This window comes from Phyllostomus hastatus, unplaced genomic scaffold (assembly GCF_019186645.2).
Source record: "Phyllostomus hastatus isolate PE091 unplaced genomic scaffold, TTU_PhHast_1.1 phas_scaffold_21, whole genome shotgun sequence".
NCBI lineage: Eukaryota > Metazoa > Chordata > Mammalia > Chiroptera > Phyllostomidae > Phyllostomus > Phyllostomus hastatus.
The window spans coordinates 4,737,970-4,758,663 of record NW_025334017.1 but is presented as its reverse complement, the minus strand read 5'-3'; the positions used below and the strand labels follow the sequence as shown (position 1 = coordinate 4,758,663).

The 20,694-nt window shown below is 39.4% G+C and overlaps 1 protein-coding gene across 3 annotated transcripts in view; it reads left to right on the top strand.

Moving 5' to 3' along the window:
- The window catches only part of NSMAF (neutral sphingomyelinase activation associated factor), a 143,898-nt gene that overhangs the window by 86,008 nt on the left and 37,196 nt on the right, over window positions 1-20,694 (top strand). For 2 of the 3 annotated variants that reach the window (XM_045860978.1, XM_045860976.1), the window contains exons 1-5: window positions 735-1,078; window positions 17,514-17,603; window positions 19,830-19,908; window positions 19,999-20,066; window positions 20,147-20,183. In XM_045860978.1, the coding sequence (XP_045716934.1) occupies window positions 1,020-1,078; window positions 17,514-17,603; window positions 19,830-19,908; window positions 19,999-20,066; window positions 20,147-20,183 (333 nt within the window). In that variant the 5' untranslated portion in view covers window positions 735-1,019. Of the gene's footprint in view, window positions 1-734; window positions 1,079-17,513; window positions 17,604-19,829; window positions 19,909-19,998; window positions 20,067-20,146; window positions 20,184-20,694 lie in introns of those variants that run through there. The other variant, XM_045860979.1, reaches the window with a different exon arrangement.

Sequence of the window (20,694 nt, the reverse complement as noted above, 5' to 3'; positions counted from 1 at the left end):
TAGTCAATAGAAATGAAAACATATGTCCACGTAAAAACTAGGACATAGCAGCATTATTCATAGTAGCCAAAAAGTAGAAGAAATCAAAATTTCTATCAACTAAATGAATAAACATTATTGTACTGTATAGATATTCCCATACAGTGGAATAACTCATCAGTAATCAAAAGGAATGAGGTACTGATACATGGCTAAACCTAGAAAATATCATGCTCACTGATAGAAGCCAGACATAAAACGCTACTACACATTGTATGATTACACTTAAATGCAATATCCAGAGTAGGCAAATTCACAGTCAGAAAGCTGATGAGAGTTTGCTGGGGTGTCGGGCTTGGGGTGTGTGTGTGTAATAACTGAAGGATATTTGGGGGGGGGCGTGATAACTAATTAGTATGGATTTTTTGAGGTAATAAAAATGTTCCAAAATTATAGTGATAGTTGTACATATTTGTGAACATAATAAAAACCATTGAACGGTACACTTCAAATGAGTAGTTCCTTGGTGTGTGAGGTATATCTCAATAAAATTAGAGAAAGAGAAAAAAAAGTCATGCAACCAATTATTTCAACTACCAAGAGACTGAGGACCCCATACGTTATTTCCAGCGACCAACAAAGTGGTATCGTTTATGGGCATGCATCCGTTTCCATGTATAAAATGTCAAACATGGAGCAGCGCATTGGTTGGTGAAGCGCGAACATTTAGTGTTTAAGGGCAGATCGGAAGCTGACCTCCCGGCCCTCAGCGAGCACCTGGGCCGCCTCCGGTCACCGGGCGCCCCTCCTCCGGGCCTGAGTCACCGCGCCGGAGTCCCCACGCGAAGATGCGGTGAGTGTGGCCGGGACGCCGCGGGCCCTGGGGCACAGCGTCGGGCTCTCGGTCGCCGAGTGGCACCGCACGGAAATTTGGGCCCGCAGCCTCGCCCGCCTCCCGGCCCGCACACCGCAGACCAGCTCCTTCTCGCGGGCGGCAGCTGGTCGGAGCCGCGCGTCCTCCCCACGCCCGCCCGCCCTCCATGGCGTTTATCCGGAAGAAGCAGCAGGAGCAGCAGCTGCAGCTCTACTCCAAAGAGAGGTGAGCGCCCGGCCCGGGACGGCGCGCAGGGCCGGAGCCGCGGGCTGAGGCCACGGTCGGCGTCGGGTGGCCTGCGGGAGAGCGCGGGGACCGACCGGTGTGGCTCGGGCTCGGAGGCCGCGGTGCGCGAGCCGGGGGACCGCGGCCAGTGCCAGGAGTTGGGGTCAGAGCCCGGGGGCCCGGTCGGGGCCTGAGACCGCCGGGGCCGGAGCCCGGGCCGGCGCAGGAGCCAGAGCCGGGGCCCGACCCCGGGACGGGCCCCGCGGGCTGCTGTGCTCCCGGCGGCCGCGTCCCGGCTCACCCGGAAGAGGCCGCGCGGGGTCGGGGCGGACTCTTCTCGCGGGCGTCCAGCCCGGGAGCGCGGGGACGGCCCCCTGCGCGCGAGCCCTGCGTTCTTTGGGGGCGAATTGCAGGGGGTGTGAAGCGAGGTGGGCGGACACCCCCTCTTTTTCACCTCGGTTGTCCCCCACCGGGCGCTCTCCTACCCCCAGGGAACCGACGCCGATCGCATTTGGCCGGGAGCCGAGGGGCTCCAGGCGGGCCGCTGGCTCGTCAGCGACCCCAGAGCCTGCACCGGGTCGGGGAGATGGATGGGGCGGCGGGGGCGCGGGGGGTTCTCGACGCCGATGCTTCACAACACCGAGCCTTCTTTCTGACAACTTCAACTTCTTCAGACGTAAAGCAGATGCTCTTCTGGGCCTGGAGGAGGGCCACAAACAAGGCCTTATTCTGGGAAAGCCAGGGTCCAATTCCCCAAATGTTTCTGTTAAGCAGTGAACCTTACTATACGTGTCATCGAAGCCTTTGCATTCGACAGCTTGGTGGGGCACTGCAGTCACCATCTGTAACCCTGGAGGAATTTGGGGCCCCAGGAGAAGCTAAAATAGTCCCAGGGCAGTGCCTTCATAGAGTTTCTGATCCTCAGTCTCCAGCGGAAGTGTCTTATAAGAAAGCTCACTTCTGCCCTAGCTATACATCCCAATGCATTTATGGTGACTGAAGCAACTTGCTGATTGATCCTCGAGCCTGGGGTCCCAGGTGACAGAAGGAACTGGGGCTGAATTATTTCACACATATTGTTTTAGCTGTGGGAGCTAGTTATGTCAGAGTGCGGCTAACCTGTCACGTTGTGTGATCGGTGGACACCAACAAAGCAGCTCATATGAGCAAGTACAAGAGTAGACTTCAAGGTCTGTGTGATCTTGCAGCATCCACACTTGTTTTATAGGTGTTGACTGGACCTGTTTTGTCCGAACATTCCTACTCCTTTCTAATCTCTATTGTTGGTCTGGCCATCATGTCCATAGTTTGAAATTTTGTTTCACTAGTGTAGAGAAGGAGATAAGATATTAAAAAAAAAAAGTCTTGAATATGGCTCCCAAGGATGTTTTTAGAAGTGTGATTGGGTTTTAGCCACATAAAATCTTGCTTATTCAGTAATAACTGGTTGTAAAGTGCTCACACTTATAGAGGCTCTTCTGACTTCATTCGTACTGCTTGCTTCAAGTAGAAAGAGCTTGAGTAGAGTTTCTTTTTCTGTACCAGCAACATTAGAACGTAATGGTATTCTGTGTTAAATAGATGAATGTTCAAATTCATCCTACATTGTAAGAACTTTGAAACACTTGAATTGGCATCCTGTTCTATGATCTAAGAGTCACTTATAACAATTCCATTGCCTCACTGATATACAGGAAAACCGGTTTTCTTTAGATCTGCCAGTTATTTTGATGGCAATAATTTGTGTTGAAGTTGGTTAGCTTGCACAGCTCTGCAATGTCACAGGAGTCTGCACTTACATTTCTGTGTACAGTCTGCTTTGTTGGTATTCACTAATCAGACAACATGACAGGCTAGCAGCACTCTCAATATAGGAGCGAGTTCTCACAACCAAAACATTTACATCAGGCAGGAGGCAGCAACTGCTTCTGAAAAAGTTAGTACCACATATTTTATATTTATTTGAAACCTACTTGCTGACTGCCCAAATTCTTTAATGCTCTCTGTCCCTTGACTTTGCACCTTCTAGATGGGCAAACTTGAACCAGGATGGATGGTGTCCATAGAATCAGTTTGAAAGACAGGAATCTGTCTCACAATCAGATGTGGGCTAAAATCAAGCAGTCTCTCTATAGATCTTAGAATTCATTCTGAAAGATAAGAATATTTCAGACAACTTTGTTCAGTCCCAAGTTTACCATTTTCACGCAGATTTTTCCTGGCTAAATCCTTTGGTGTCAATTATCGCTAATTAGCAAAATGATTGATATGGCTCATTGGTTTAGGCATATATCCAAGGGAATTGTTATTTTCCTTGGGACTGTTTTCATGAAAAGGCCTCACCTCTTCAGACTTGTGAGTTCATCGGTACCTGTCATGCTGCTTTAGAGATTTTAGATGTCTACTGCTACCAAATAATGACCCCAGAAAAGGAGACACTTGAAGTTACTGTATACTTCCTTTACTGTTAAGTTGATGGTAGTACATTTCAAGTAAGTGAAATTTCTACAAAGTAAAAGTGGAGAGTCTGGGAGATTCTTGAATTGGTGGCTTCCATCAAGGTGGTGGCAGAAGAAATGGAGAAAAGTGGATGGATTTTAGATGTTTTTAGGAGGTAGCAGTGACAGATCTTGGTGTGATGAATTGGGTGTAGGAGGTAACAGAGGAAGAATCTCAGCTAGAGTTGTCAGAGGGGCAACAAATAATCTTTTAGGATACGTATATCCTGTGCAATATTGTATTGCACAGGGTATAAGTATTCATGTATTTATATTGAAACGTTTTTGTAATTTATCTGAAAGTCACATTTAACTAGTTGTCTTCCATTTTTATTAGCTAAATGTGGCAATCATACTCTCAGGTTTCTGGTGTGAACAACTGTGATGCTACTTATTGGTGATATTTATGAAGAATTGCTTTGGTAATTTTCACTATCAGAAAATGAAGAAATACTTGGCCATTCAAATTAAGTATACTAGCATCCTGGTTAAGATTTAGATTGTAGGAACCATATTGATTTTACTTTAAAAAAAATGTCCCATGCAGGTGTTAATGAAGATAAAGTGGAAAATTTTTAAAAAGACAATTCACATATCTTCCTTTGGAATTTTTGGACATGGCAGATGTTTACAGTGGGTTAGCAGATAAGGATATTCTACAAACTGCTGCTATTTAAGGTATTTCTATTTTAGCCCTGGCTGATGTGGCTCAGTGGATTGAGCACTTGCCTGCTAACCAAGGGGTTGCTGGTTTGATTTTTAGTCAGGGCATATGCCTGGGTTGCAGGCCAGGTCCCCAGTAGGGAGTGCTCTAGAGACAACCACACATTAATATTTCTGTGCCTCTGTCCCACCCCCACCCTTCCCCTCTGTCTGAAAATAAGTATAAATTAAAACATTTTTAAAAGATATTTATACTTTAAGATTTAAAAATAGGATATTGTTAAATGATTTTTATCTTCGCATCTAGAAGTGGTGTGGGGGGACTAAAGCTCTTTTCTTCTTGGGTGATATATAAACTTGGATAGTTGAGGCATGTTCCCACCAGGAGAGAGTCACAGTTTTCTCTCTGTAAAGTCATAGAACAGATTACCTAGTTATGGCTTGTAAACTGCCATTCCAGGATAAAACATTAGTGATCATGAATTCTGTACTGGGCACACATAATACGTGAATAGTTTTACAGGCGTTTCTAAGACTTCAGCTTTTCTTCAAACATTCCATGTGTGTGATTCTCATGGTTATGCTGATATTAAATTTCTTGGCTGATATTAAATAGCTTCTACTTCATATATTTATTTTATCTGTTGATTCTGTATTCATTATATTAAAAATACTTGTCAGAAAGCAAAGTGATTTGTTATATTCCTGTTTAATCTTTCTAAAACTGAACGTCCTATTTTTAATATCTCCATGGGTTATACCAAGTCATGGAAATGGGGGTAAATTGCAGAATCAGTACTTACTTAGTCAGGACTGCTGATAGGTTGAAAGAAATTACATTACATTTATTAATTGTGTTTAGATCTTCTATTTCCTTAATGAATTTTTTTCTGATTGACTTACCAATTACAGAAAGATGCTTCATGATGCAAACTTTGCCTTGTATTTCTATAAAAGTTTGCTGTATGTATTTTCAGTATATGTTATCTGCGTAAGTTTAGAATTGATATCTACTTAGTCAATTGAGGTTTTCATCAATGTATAATGACCTCTTCTAGTACTGATTTTTTTCTATTTTGACTGATGTTAATATAACTATATCAGTTTTCTTTTGATTATTTGCATTATATAGAATCTTTTCATTCTTTTACTTTCAACTCTTGTGTGTTCATAGGTTTTAGGCATGTTTCTCTGAAAGTTTATAGTTGGACTTTTAAATAATTTATTCTGATAATTTTTGTCTTGACAGATCAGTCCATTTACATTTACTATTATTATAGGTAAATATTTGGATTAATTTTTACTTTTTTATTTTGTTCTTTAATTTTGTCTTATTTTTCTTTAGTTTGAATTAAGACCTCCTCTTGTTCCCTTTCATTTTTCCTGAAGTGTATAGAAGACACATATATATATTCTGCTTCTGTTTTTCTAGTGCTTACCCTTGAAACTTTAATGTCTATAGTTAATTTAAGGTCTGAGGCCAATCATTCTCTTTACCCTCCTCCCTAATAATATGAGGACCTTAGAATAGTTAACTCCTGTTGCCCCATCCTAAATTATAACTTGTTATTGTCCAGAATTTTCAATCTATATTTAAACCTACAAATTAGACATTATCTTAGTTCTCCTTTAGTCCCCCCTTAGCCATGGAAGACACATTGTAAGAACTCCAGTGAATGCCTGACACTGCGGATAATACCAAATCCTGTATATACTATGTTTCTTCATATACATACACACATTTCACAGCTTCTCTTTGGCATATTCAAATTGCTAGCATTACTGATCTTGCACTTTGAGACCATTATTAAGCACAGTAAGGGTTATTTGAACACGAACACTACAGTACCACAACAGCTGGTGTGATAACTGTGACAGCCACCAAGTGCCTAGTGGGTGAGAGGACTTGGGCCAAGGGGTGATTCACATCCTGAGTGGAACCTAGTGGGAAGGCGCGAGATTTTATCATGCTACTCAGAACAGTGCCACCATTTAAAACTTATGAATTGTTTATTTCTGGGATTTTTCATTTAATATTTTTGGACTCCCGTTGACCACTGGTAACTGAAAGCACAGAAAGTGAAATTGCCAACAAGGGGTGCGTTTACTGTATAACTGTCCAGTTAGAGCTTACATAGTTTTACATGCATGTGTAGTTCCGCATTCAATCTTGCATATTATATCTTCCCTTTGGAATTACTTTCTTATTCCTGAAGAATATCCTTTACGGGGGTGTCCAACCTGTGGCTTGTGGGCTGTATGCAGCCCAGGATGGCTGTGAATGTGGCCCACCACAAAATTGTAAATTTACTTAAAACATTATGATATTTTTTTGTGATTACGTGTCTCAATGTATTTAATGTGTGGCCCAAGACAACTCTTCTTCCAGTGTGGCTTAGAAATGCCAAAGGTTGGACACCTCTGCTAGAAGTTCCCCTGATTAGGTTCTGATGATAGTATGTTATGTTTGTTTTTGCCTGCCTGAACAGGCCCTCGTGTTATCTTTGTTTTGAAAATCAGTTTTGCTAGATGTATAATCTCTCAGCATGTTGAAAATTGTGTAAACGCAGGATATGTCTAGGGAATATGCTTGTTGGAGCAGCATTTGAAGGAGGGAACTCAACAGGGAAAAGGCTGGGTAACAGGTGTGCCTCATCCCCCTATTCCAGCACTGAGCTGCATTGGTAGGGTCAGGCTTCAGACTCCAGAAGAAACCTGCATCCCATGGAGTGACCTGGGCTAGGACACAGTGGAGCTGAACTGTGATGGAACCTTGTCTCATCATATCTAGCTCAGCTTTTGTGGCTGTGGGTTGGCCTTGCCCCTTTCCTGGCCTTTTTGGGGTCATCCAGGCCTTTCCCTTAGGTCCGTGTGATGTGGCAGGATGGGGCAGTGTTTGTATTGTGTTCATGGCTAGAGGACCACCAGCCCTTTTTCGGATGTGATTAAGACACTGGGATCCTAGCCTTGTGGTGGACCAGAACTGTTTCCTTTAACCCAAGATCATAGCAGGTTTCCGTGTAGTTTTGCAGAAGGCCGCCTTCTGTTCTGGGAGGCCAGCCTGCAATAAACCCATATCATTTAAATCTAATTGTTCCCTGTAATGCCTTCTCTCTGGATGCTTTTAAGATCTCTCTGTAGGGTTTTGAAATAGAGATTTCTTTCTATTCATCTACCTGATTCTGAAACAGTTCTGGAAAAATTTGGAGCCAAGCATTTAGCTCTTGGAATACTGCTTTTCCCTATTTTTTATGTCTTATAACCACTCTTTAATATTTATTTCTCTGTGCTGTGTTGTAGGTTATTTAAATCCACACTACAATTTACTAGTTTTCTCTGTAGTTGCTTTTCTGTCTGTTCCATTAGGTTAAGTTTTAACTTCGGTTACTATATTTTAAAATGTCTAGTTTCATTTGGGTCATTTTTAAGTGCCTGGCCATTTTTTATAAAAGTATGTTTTTGTTATATTCTGATGCCCTTATATTCTTTAAACTTAGTTATTGGAATGATCATATACACAAAACAATCTGTAGCTTTTATAGTTTTGATTATTTTGTTGCTTGTGCTAACTTCAGTAATTTTACTTTCTCACTTGCTTTATGATTTTTGATTGTAGCTTCTTGCTCTTTGGAGTGTATTCTTGGGAATTCTTAGAGGCCTGGGTTTAAAGTGTATATTTCCAGAAAGTGTTTGCATTACTTCTGCCTAGATCTGATGGGGGGGGGGGGTGTCACATGGGTTTTTCTTGAGTTTTATTGAGCTACACAAGTCGTGTGAAATCCAGACCCAAATGTGTGTCAAGGCAGGCTTGTGGTTTCATATTCTCAAGGGAGAATTATTTTGCCCCCAGCCCAGAGCCAAAGTCCTACCCTCTCCCTCTGGGGAAGGTGGGATGACTGGTTCTTAAAGGCTGTTACCTTTAGGGATCCTAGCTTTTCTAAAGGCTTCCCCTTAACCCCCCTCCCCTCACCCAGTGACCATCCCCTCAAGGCACATGGTCCTAATCAATTCAGGCTCTAGACTACACCTCAACCAAGCATTTGAAAAGTTTATCCAGAAGTTTTAGAGGGTCTGTAGTGAGATTGTTTTTCTGGACATCTAATCTGCCAAATGCCTGAAAAAGAAATTCCTGCCAATTCTTGAAGTATAGGTTTATTTAATAAGTCCATAAACCCACTGGCTTAAGGGACTTTTGAGGTAATCTAGTCTATCTCTCCTTCCCTTCAACTTTATAGTTGAGGTCTAAGCAAGTACAGTGATTTGCTTGTAAGTCTCAACAGCCAAGTCATGGCTGAACTAAGACTAAAACAAATGTTTTCTGATCCAAGCCTAGCCTCTCTTCGACGATAACAGAATGCTTCTTTTTTAAATGCTCAGCCACTACTTAATTTTATAGTGATACACTCTGAAATTCAAAATATGCAAGAATGATCAGAAGCCTGATTACTGTAGATATTAGAGTCTTGTTACTCCAGGTGTGGTCAACGGGCCTGCAGCTTCAGCGTGGCCTCCAAGCTCATCTCAGGTTCCACTCGAGATCTACTACATCTGTCTGGATCTGCAACATCCCCAGATAGTTATACACACTCTCAAGTGTGAGAAGCAGTGTTCTAGATAACAGTCATTAAGCATTTACCTTGATTTCTTTTGTTTGCTGTTTTGGTTCCTTCAAACTATACTTCCCTCTTCATTTTGATAGTATAGTGAGAGCTCCTGAAAAGGTTCTCCCCAGGGCTTTTTCCTTGATGAGGACACTGAAAGGCTTTGAGAGCCTGGGTGATATTTTTGCCATTTGTTCTTATAGATAGTGAGACTTGAATATAGAAACATGCCTTTATGGATTGCTTCAGTGAAAGTGGTTTTGATGTCTGCACCATGGAAAATAACTGCATCTCATGTAGTCAGAGAAGAATGTAATTTCTTAGGCTCTGGCCCGGTGATAGAGAGAGCTTTAAACTTACTCCCAAGCAAAGGGACCAAAAGGCCACATGAGCCCTGGCCATTGTGGCTCTGTTGGTAGGGCATCTTTCCGCAAAGCAAAAGGTTGCTAGTTGGATTCTTGGTCAGAGCACATGCCTCGGTTGCAGGTTTGGTCCCTGGTCAGGGCACATGCGATTGGCAATGATTGATGTTTCTCATGTCATTGTTTCTCTTCCTCTTTTTCTCCCTCCCTTGCCCTCTCTCTAAAATAAAATAAATATTGAAAATTAAAAAGGCTAGATGAACTAGTGAAATTGATTACACTGGAGGACAGCAGGCATGTGATGAAATACTAGCTCAGGGAAGGATGAGCTAGTAATTGAGAAAACAATTGGTTCACGGACTAGAAATAACATTTAGTCACTCAGATGGTGCTATGCAAGTGTGTAGAACCTGGATAATAAAATCAGTGAAATTTTATTATAAAAGAGGGTAATGTGTGTTTTAAGTGTCACTGAAGCTTGTTAGGATGGGTCTCAAATTTGGAATCTAGTGCTAAAAAGCTACAGACCTATTCAAAAGGAAAGACCTACTAGGAGGTGAAGCAGTGGGCCCTGAATGTCAAGACGATGTATGTCTTCTGGGGAATGCATGAACCAGAGGTAGAGGGGAAACAGAGAACACACTGGAAAGAGGAACAGAGATAACATAATTATGTTCATTTCTTACAGGCCACGTAAGCGGGTGGGAAAAAAATGGTAGATCTGTACCTGATGTAGATTGAAAATAGGAAGTGGCAATACAAAAAAAAAAAAAAATGACAGGAGACCTTACTTAGTCAATGCCTACTGAGCTGTAAGTACAGTTCTTTGACTTCCCTTGTTGAAGCTTATTTATCTTAAGGTAGAAAATTTGAGAACTTTACAGAATTCTAAATGTTAAAGAGAAATTAATCAACCAAGTAGAAATGACAGAAACCTTCAGAAAAGTCAATCATATCCAGTTGTTTGTTGTTGAAGTCCTGGAGGATAAAGGAAGATTTTGTCATACATAGAACCTAGATTTTTTGGAAGACAGTTACTTAAAGTTTCAAGGGGAAAAGAGGTAAGTGTTACTACAGGGCAGTTCTGGAATGGATATTGAAGCAGGAGGTTTGTGTAACTGTTAAAAATATAATTCAGAACATCCAACGCAATGGTGTTTGGCAAAGAGTTAGAAAAAAATCAGACAAGCAGAGAAACATGGAATGGTTGTGTAAGTACCGTTCCTCCGGGCAGTGCAAAAAAGGACAGCAAACAAGTGTAGATGAAGAGATGTTACAGCCTTGCACAATTAGCATCAAGAAACCTACTGAGAAAACGTAAAATGAAACTTGAAGCCCCAAATAAGTGGTGGTTTTAAGAAATGCTGTAGATTAAAGCGGTTTTTAAAGTCCCCTAAAGTTGTGTCTAAAACTTGGCTGCCTCCTCGAGCCCATCATGGTACTGTAAAGTTGACTGATGACAGGGAAAGTGGTTTTTATTTTATATCCATTAATGATACTGACCACTAGGCTGAAAGTGACACATAAACTTTCAGAAGATGGGTGAAGATGCAAAGGGCACCCACGTACTTGTACTTGTGTCTCCTGGCATGAACTCCCGGCAGAGTCTGAGTTTAGAACTCCAGAACTGTTTCAGTGATCTAGGAACTTTGAAAGGTGCAGAAAGAACACAAGTAGGTTTAATGCTAGTTCTAGATCACACAGATTGTTTATAGACCACTGGAAGGGGAAGCTGTTGTCGCCAGTCTCCAGCATGAATCTTCACTATGAAGTCTTGTCATGCTACCTTTCTCTCTTTCACAGAGTTCTGGCTGGTAGATCAGGAAATGCACTAGATTTAGTTCATCTAAACTTCGGTAGAAAATAAGATTTGTTTCTGTGCTGTCTTAACAGCAGATCTGAGACAGGAGAAATGACTGTTCGTGTAGTTTGGTGGAATAATATTTGTCTGAATGATTCTATTCAGAGGTTGCTATCACACGTATGATTGGGGTAACGTTTCTAATGATGGATCCTAGGACTGTGTTCTTACCCTATCTGTTCAACATTTTTCCTAATTTTCTCCTTGTTTCAGAGGCAATTGTAGGAAGCTTACAAAAACTGCCCAGTTTAGGTAAACTGACTCTCTAGGTGGTCAGGGCACTACAGTCCAACTTAACCCAAGGGGAGTGTTGGGGTATTCAGAGTAGAAATGGCAGCCACATGACACTCCCACCCTTTCCTGTTCCTGTGTGCACAGCACCAAGGTAGTGGGCACTTTCTCCCACGGAGCCCCTATTACAGTCCTCCTCAACCCCGTGGGGCCTGTTTTACATCTCCAGTCTAGAGAATTGACTGACTAGCAAAATCTTCTGGATCCATAATAAATACTGTTCATTAACAGAGTGTTGAATAATTGCTGAGTGGCCATGAGTACAAAGGTTGCCTGAAATGGACTTATTTTATGTTGTTGGTTAAGTGTTGAACACTGTGCTTTAGAATTCAGGTGACATGAGGATGGGACAGCATCTTTTAGGAAAGTTAAGCTGCTGAATAAGTAAATTTATCTGTGGAGAATGCCACCATGCCTCCACATGGAATAAACTAAGGAATACCCAGGGGCAGTAAACATGGAATAAACTAAGGAATACCCAGGGGCAGAACCAGGAGCCTCCTTAAAGAAATAATTTATAGTCTGATATAATACTACTGAATGAAATCATAAAATTATGAAAGGGATTAAAAAATGTTAAGGCATTGGCAGTACAAAGCGGGCAGGGCGGAATGGAGAGGGAGGGAGGGTGGGCAAGGTGGCACCTGACCAGTGATTTGCTCAGGATTTCTCCAGGGGTGGAGGCACCTGGGCGGGGTGGGGGAGGGGTTCCTCCTCACTGCTACCCTTCCTCCTCTCCAATCCTGGGATCCTGGAGCCCCACCCCTTCCTCCCCTGCTTCTACTTGGGGTGGGGTGGGGAGGCCGACCTGGTTCCCAGATACAGTGTTGGACCCTGAAGAGGAGAGCCAGGTTGTGCAGGGTCGGCACCTCCGGGAAGCCTCCTCCTTAGCTACACATTTTGCTCAAGATACTTTTGGGAAACAGTTCAGTCTGTAGGACTGGATTTCTTTTTCAGAAGGATAGCATTGCCAGGAAACTTATATGTTACTCTTCAAGTTTGGGATATGGGAGGGCAGACAGTAGGAGGCAAGAGGTTGGATAAATACATCTTTGGAGCACAGGGAATCCTCTTGGTATATAATGTTACAAATTATCAGAGCTTAGAATTTTAGAAGACTGGTGTGCTGTGGTGAAGAAAGTGAGTGAGGAGTCAGAAACTCAGCCACTGATTGCCTTGGTGGGCAATAAAAATACAGCTTTCCTGGAGTAAACAAATTGCTTGAGGAGAAAATTCCTAAAGATGTGTACAGTCTTTTCAATAACAGTTTTGATGATTGATATATGTAACTGCTCTGTTGGTTTGGCCAATTCCTGCTAAGAAAGTGATCATGAATTACAGTATGCAGTCACATAGAATGTTACATATGTAAAATGAAAAGATTACAGATGAACATTTTCCTAAATATTATTTACTGCAAAATCTGTCACCGGCCCAATTTCATATGCTCATGTAATGAAAGATGTTATTATTTGTGTTTCTAAGTTGGTGTTACATTAGTATGGTAGTATGCATTCATTTTCTTTTTGGGGGATAAAATTATTGGGTTGGCCAAAAAGTTCACTTGGTTTTTCTCCTAAGATAGCTTTAGTAGTACTTAGTTGTTTTTAACTTCATTCAGAATAATTCTGTTAGATTGTATTGTGACAGCTGTCATAGCAGCATTCATTTAAAAAAAATAGGTCAAAATTGGTGAATTTTTGCCTAGACATTTTAATATTGAAGATGGAAGAAATTAAGCAACATTTTGGCATGTTATGATTTATTCAAGTAAGGTAAAAATGCAACTAAAACACAAAAAAGATTTCTGCAGTGTATAGAGAGATTGATTGACTGTGTCAAAAGTGGTTTCTGACGTTTGTGCTGGAGATTCTCACTGGATGATGCTCCATGGCCGGGCAGACTAGTTGGAAGTTGATAGTGATCAAATCAAGATATTGAGAACAATCAACATTTATACCACATGGGAGATAGCCGACACCCTCACAATATCCAAATCAATAAAGTTATTGGTGAAAATGAAAAATGTCTTTTATTTTACAGTAAAAATCATACAGACTTTTTGGCCAACCCAAAATATTTTTAAAAATTTAAAGCATGGAATCTTTTATACATAGAATATAGTTTGAAAAATCATTGTTCAAAATGCATAAATCTTTATTATGATTTTTACATACAAAAATTTTAAAACAGGTATAACTGAATACTTCAGTAAAAAGAAAAAAACTCAGAAAATTTGCATCATCCTTTAATTTTGAATAATATGATTTTGTTTTATCCCTTTACCATGTTTTATATTCCTTACAAAATATGTATATTGATCAATTAATGAAGACATAATTCATTTACCAAAAGAATGATTCTTGTTCTATAATAGTTCCTATAATAGTTCCTATAATGTAATAATAATTACATTATTATTGTGGTAAGAATCATGTAACAGAAATTTATCATTTTAACCATTTTAAGTGTGCAGCACAGCAGTGTTATGTATGTTCTCATTGTTGTAAGGCAGATCTCTAGAACGTTTTCCTCTTGCAAAACTGAAACTCTGTGCCTGCTGAACAACAGCGCCCCCTTTCCCCCTACTTCCAGCTCCTGGCAACCACCATTCTATCTTCCCTTAGAGTCTGACTACTGTAGATACTTCATACAAGTGGAATCATGTAGTATTTGTCTTTTTGTGACTGTCCTATTTCACCTAGCATGCCTTTACAGTTAGTTCATCTGTGTCATAGCATAGGACAGGATATTCTTCTTTTTAGAAGATGAATAATAGTCCATTTTTTATATATACTACATTTTCTTTATTCATTCGTCTGTGCGTAGATGTTTAGGTTGCTTCCACATCTTGGCTATTATGAGTAATGTTGCAGTGAACATGGATATGCAAATGTCTATTCGAGATCCTGTTTTTATTACTTTTGGTATATACCCAGAATTGGGACTGATGGATCATAAGGTAGGTCTAATTTTAATTTTCTGAGGAACCTCTATACTGTTTAATGAAGCAGCTGTACCATTTCACAGTCTACCAACAGTGTGCAAGAGTTCCAACTTTTCTGCATCCTTGTCAACATTTGTTATTTTCTGTTTTTTTTTTCTTTTAATAGTGTGTGAGGTAATATCTCATTGTAGTTTTGATTTGCATTTTACTGATGATTAGTAATGTTGAGCATCTTTTCATATACTTTTTTGGCCATTTGGATATCTTTGGAGAAATTTCTGCATAAGTCTTTTGCCCATTTTTTAATTGGGTTAAATTTTGTGTTAAGTTCTGTATATAATCTGGGTGTTAAATCCTTATCAGATATATGGTTTACAGATATTTTTTCCATTTTTGTAGGTTGCCTTCTCATTCTGTGGATTGTTTTTTTTGTTTGTTTTGTTTGCTGCACAGAAGTTTTTTGGTTTGATTAGTCACATTTGTCTGTTTTTGCTTTTGTTGCCTGTACTATTGGTTAATATTCAAGAAATCACTGCCAAATTCAGTGTCAGGGAGCTTCCCCCTATGTTTTCTTCTAGGATTTTTGTGCTTTCAGGTCTTCAATTTAGGTCTCTAGTCCATTTTTAACTCTAGTCCATTTGAGTTAATTTTTGTATACAGTGTAAAACAATGGTCCAACTTCATTCTTTTGCATGTGGATATCCAGTTTTCCCAACACCTTTTGTTGAAGTGACTATTCTTTCCCCATTGTGTAGCCTCGGAACCTTTGTTGAAGATCATTTGACCACACATGCGAGGGCTTATTTCTGAGCTATTGATTTCCATTGTTCTGTATGTCTGTCTTTGTGCCAATACCACAATTGTTTTGAAACAATAGCTTTATAATATGTTTTAAAATCAGGAACTGTGATTCTTCCAGCTTGGTTTCTCTTTCTCAATTGTTTTGGCTATTTGATTCTATATGAATTTTAGGTTTTTTAATTCTGTAATAAATGCCATTGAGATTTTGATAAGAGATTGCATTGAATCTATAGATTGCTTTAGGTAGTCTGGATATTTTAACAATATTAAGGGTAGGATTATATTTTAATAATATGTGGAAGAACTGGTTGTCTGTGAAAGCTACCCAAATTTCAAAGCAATAAAATTATGCCATTGTCTTGTTGAAGAATGCTTATGTTATTTTACCCTCTCTCTCTAAGAGAAAGAGTAGGGAGATCAAGAGGGAGGAGGTAGGGTTGCACAGCTCCAGCCCAAGCAAAGGGTTTTGAGTTAGTAAGATACAAACTAAAATAAGGGGTGAGGTAGTTTGTAAATATTATCTCTCTGAATTATACCTTTCTGGGAATTATCTGATATATGAAAGGACTGTTCTAGCAATCCTAACTCTTTTGCTTATATTGAAATTCAGAGTGAGTGTTAATAGTGAGCCTTTTATATGGAGCTCTAGCAGGTTGGCCTATGATTAATTGTTGTTCATGTATTTTAAAATGTAGGACAGGCCAATAAAAGTTGTTTGTTAGGATGGTAAACTGGGTCCTACTCTCATTATTTTTAACTTACGAGTTATTTTTCTTTTGGTTCAGATTTTTTTTAATGAACAGTATCTTGTTTCATGGATGAAATTTCTTCTTTGTAAGGATATTCATTATAGTCTTTTAAATTTTTCTGCATTGTCTTAGTCAAGTTGTTTCTGCTTGTTTTGGTCTAGTTCCCTCATGTTAGAGCTCAGTGATCTTGAGTTGTCCATTCATACTTAAGTGTGAAGTGTGTAAATCTCTGTCACTGTGGGCAGGCCTTATGTGTTGGGCTTCTCTGTGGGATGATGTTGTAGAGACCCGGCTCTTTAAAAAACTCATAGGTCATTTCTCTCCAGCTATTTATTTTTTTCCCAAAACTAATCCAACAGACTATTGTTGGGAGTGGTACATGTCTTCCTGCTTTTTGCTTAATCACCCTCTCTTTGCTCCGTAGCCCTGCTCTCCCCTGTACTTTATGTCTAGTTTGGAGCCTCTTGTTCAGTTTTTATATAGAAAAACCATGTACCAGAGTAAAATGGGGATAACCATCTGGGGAGGAATCTAGGCCACTGACCTCATTCAGGCTTTCAGTCACCCACCTCTACTCCATCCCTGCCTTCTTAGGACCTGCTACCTGCAATTGTGGACTTTCTGGAAGTGCTATGACCTGTGTTGCTTTTCTCCTCATTGGTACTTTCTGTGGAGGCACTGCTGTTCTGGTTTCAGATCACTCCTAACTCTTCCCATCTGCTTTACATTAGTTACAGATTTATTGATATCTCTCTTCTGCTTTTACGTCCCTGCAATTTTCTTTGGTCTGTGGGTTTTACCACTTAAAAAATATTTTTGTTCCCTTTTTAGTGGTGTTTCCAGAGGAAGCAGAAATAAACATATGTTTAATCTGCCATATTTAATCTAAATATCTTCCTCCTTCCATCACACACCAGAACTTCAAGACCCATGTCAAGCCCCACACTTTTCAGGAAAGCTTCTCCCCAAGACTCTAGATGCTGTTGACATTTCTTGCTTCTTACCCTAGAACAAACACACTTGTTTGCGGTTCTCTGTCTTATAGTTGTTTCTGTGTCCATACAACTACATTTATACTTTTTCTGACTACCTTATTTCATTTTTAAAAGTTTAAAGCACTTAAAACTTTATAAAGAACTATATTTCAATCCCATTTAGTTCAACTTATTTATTTACTAAATACCCTTTATGCACAAAATATTGCTTTGGTTATTACAGTGGATATTGTGGGAGTAGCAAGGTTTACTCAGTTAACCACAGGAGCTGCCACTGGAGGGGGTGGGTGGGTGTGGTGGGAACGGGGGGTGGGGGGGGGGGCGGCTGAACATGGTCAGAACTTCGCAGGTGGGAAAGCTCCAAACTTGTTCGGACAAAATAAGTTTTATTTCATGAAGTTTGGGGATTTTGTAAAGAAATAATAAATCTTCCTGGTAACAATTTTATGTATTTATTTATTTTTGGCGAAGCCAGCTGGTCTGTCTGTTGTCTCTTCCTCACTGGATAGAGAGGGGTGCCTGGCATATCATACACTTAATAAGCATATATACTTAATAAGCATTTGTTGATTTATTGTATGGAAAAGCACTTTGGGAATGGATGCTTTGTATATTCTGCTTTCTTATACATTAAAAAAAATAAACATGAGATATTCCCCCCCTTTAGATTTTCCTTGCTCCTGCTGAACTTGGAGGAATACTACTTTGAACAGCACACAGCTCATCACATTCAGCATAAGGGCAGTCAGAATGAAAGGTAAGGAAGATTCATGGGTCTCTGTGGATGTTCTGTAGTCTGATATTTTTAAAACTGAATATATGGTCATAGAGGTTCTTCCTCCTTTCATATTGGTAAAGTAATGAGAAGAGGGGGGTTTTTCAGTTGTTGTCATACTTCAGGTATTTTCCAAAGCTAAGAATCAGCATGTGCTAATTCCTTCAAGGTTGTGAGTGTCTCAAATCAGCTGGCTAGGACTCTGATTCATTCTATCATTTTTTTCTTGCATCCCTTTTGTACTTATACTTTTAGTTATTTGGGTCATGGTGTTATACAGTAATGATCATCAAACACAGAGTGATATAAAAATCAACACTGTCAATTTGAACTGGAAGCAACATTTTCTCTATATTTTAATTACTACTTATTACTATAAAAAAACAGATTGTTTCTTTAGTCATACCTTTGAAAGTTATGTACAAAAGGATACAATGAAATTTTTATTTAAAATGCCAGCTTGGAATTAACTAAGATGAAAGTTGTTCCAGCAAAAATGTTTCTGCTAATGATTTCCTGTTGGGATATCACTTCATTATAGGCCACAACTTGCAACATGCTTTCGTATTAAATACTTGAATGTTTAGTGTTCTTCAGGATTTGTCCTGAAAGGATCAAAGCCATGTAGCATTTGTTTAAATACAAGCCAAAGTAAAAATGACTTAGCTTTTTGTTTATTATCCTAGGACATTTCTTTCCTTAGCATTCAATCAAATTAAACAATTACTACTTCTCGAAAGTAGCATCTTGCTTTCTTACATCTGAAATTTTGCTCATATTCATTTCTCTAATTTCATACCTTTTTTCCTCTCAATATTCCTGTGTCCTATATCATATTAAAACACAACTATAAGCTAGCAAACTGAAACTTAGTTTTATGATTTTAAAGTTATCACTAGGGTAAAATGGAACAACCCCATGGAAGTGAATTTGGTAATATCTAGCACAATTGCATGTGCATTAACCTATTCATCTAGGAATACCAATTGTAGGAAATAATCTCAGATATGGAAAGTTTATAAATGGACATATGTACATATTTATTTATTATAGCATTTCTTGACTGGAAACAATCCAGTAGGGGACTGATTGAAAAAACTTTGCGAAGTGCACACAGTGGAGCACCATGCAGCTGTAACAAAGGAATGAGGGAGTTCTATACTGCAGTGGAGTGATGAGCATATGTTAAATGCAAGAAGCAAAGGGCAGAATACTGTGTATTCTATGCTGTCTTTCACATGAGTAAGAGGAGAATCATTTTTTGTAATATTTTTAGAATTGAAAAAAACTTAAATTATACATTTTAAAAAACATGGGAAAAAATGATGTAAAATCAACAATGTAAAAAATCCTTTGAGAATGAAGAATTGCAAACTAAACCATAAACTTTTAGCACAATGAATCTTCTCATTCATTCAACACATACGTATTGAGCACTGAAGGTAGAAAGCTAAAGAAATACATCCTGCCCACAAAAGAACAGGAAGTAGTATTCTATTCTGGTGATGGCAGAAGGAAGGGGGGACAGGATTCATACTGTAAGACTATATTATTTCTCAGTGTGATTTTTTTTAGATACTCTAAGTTCCCAACCAGTACATTATTTAAACTATATAGAGATGGCAGATATAAATCCAGGAAGTGGAATTAAAAATCTTAAATTCAATATTTGAAGTGATAGTCTTTAAAATTGCTTATTATGGAACAAATTTCTTCCTGAACCATACCCCAAAATCACCAGTAAAAGAGTTGTAGGTACTAAGTTCAAACTCAGTTTATTTTTCCATTATGATAAGTAAGAAAAAACTCTCTTAAATAGTCAATTTTAGTTATTTAGTTTGCCTTCTGAATAGTTTTTTAGATATAGGGAATTAAAAGGACTTAGTGGAGACAGGACAGTGTTTCTGAGCGATTAGTTCTCCGATCCTTCATTTCTCTTTCGGTGTGGTCGTGAGCACCAAATGCAGTGACACCAACACAGTGCGAGGGACAGTGCCACCAACTGACCCACGTTACAGTGTATGCAGATTTCGTCAACCTCTAGGAAAAAAGGAAAATTATTTTGCTGTGTTTTCTAACCCTTCATACTCTTTAATTTTTTGGTTTACCTTTTATTAGCTGATGCTTTCTAGTTAAAATGTAGTATGATTTCTTCTGTGGCTTTTGTTAGTGTTTATTAAAAATAATCCTTTGTACTTTGATCTCTAGGAGAATCAGAGGCTCCTTAAAAATATGTTCAAAATCAGTTATTTTTGAACCAGATGCAATATCCCAGCCCATCATTAAGGTAAATGCATTGTAAAAATAGAGGCATTCCTGTTGTTTGTGTGTATTTTACCTTTGCTTACTTTTATATTTCTCTCTTAATTTTATGCAGATTCCTTTGAGAGATTGTATGAAAATAGGGAAACATGGAGAAAATGGAGCCAATAGACACTTTGCAAAGTATGTCATCATCACTAACTGTTTAATTTTACTTCTACCAAAGATGTGTATATGTTTATTAACTTTTATCTGCATTTTAGGGCAAAATCTGGGGGGATTTCACTCATTTTCAGCCAGGTAAGAGTCACATAGTAAATATTTTGTCCTGACCTGAATGAACGTTTCTTGTGTGTGTATGTGTGTGTGTGTTTAAGCATGATTAAATTGTAGGAATCTCAAATTAAGCCATTGAAATAGATGGATAAATGCTTTTAAACAATTTAATCACTGAGAAATATATTTTTTAGAAAGATATGATCCCTGCTGAGGTCCTCAGTGTTTACTAAGTGTGTGAAGCCTGTGGGCTGTGGCTCCATGTCCAGGAGTCCTGGCCATGTTTGAGCGTTGAGATGACTCGACTGCAGATGCTCCTGTGGCCTCCTGGCCATTTACTGGATGGGAGGCCAGCAGCACGCCACGTAAATGGGTCTCAGCTCAACTCGTGATGATGACCAAGGCAGCGACTCAAGGATGCATAGCTTCGTACAATTGTGATGCTTGGGGTCATGACTTTTTAGTCATTCCTTATTTACTTGGCATACGTTCATTCACCTAGTATTGTTCTTAATACTGGCAATACAGAGATAAA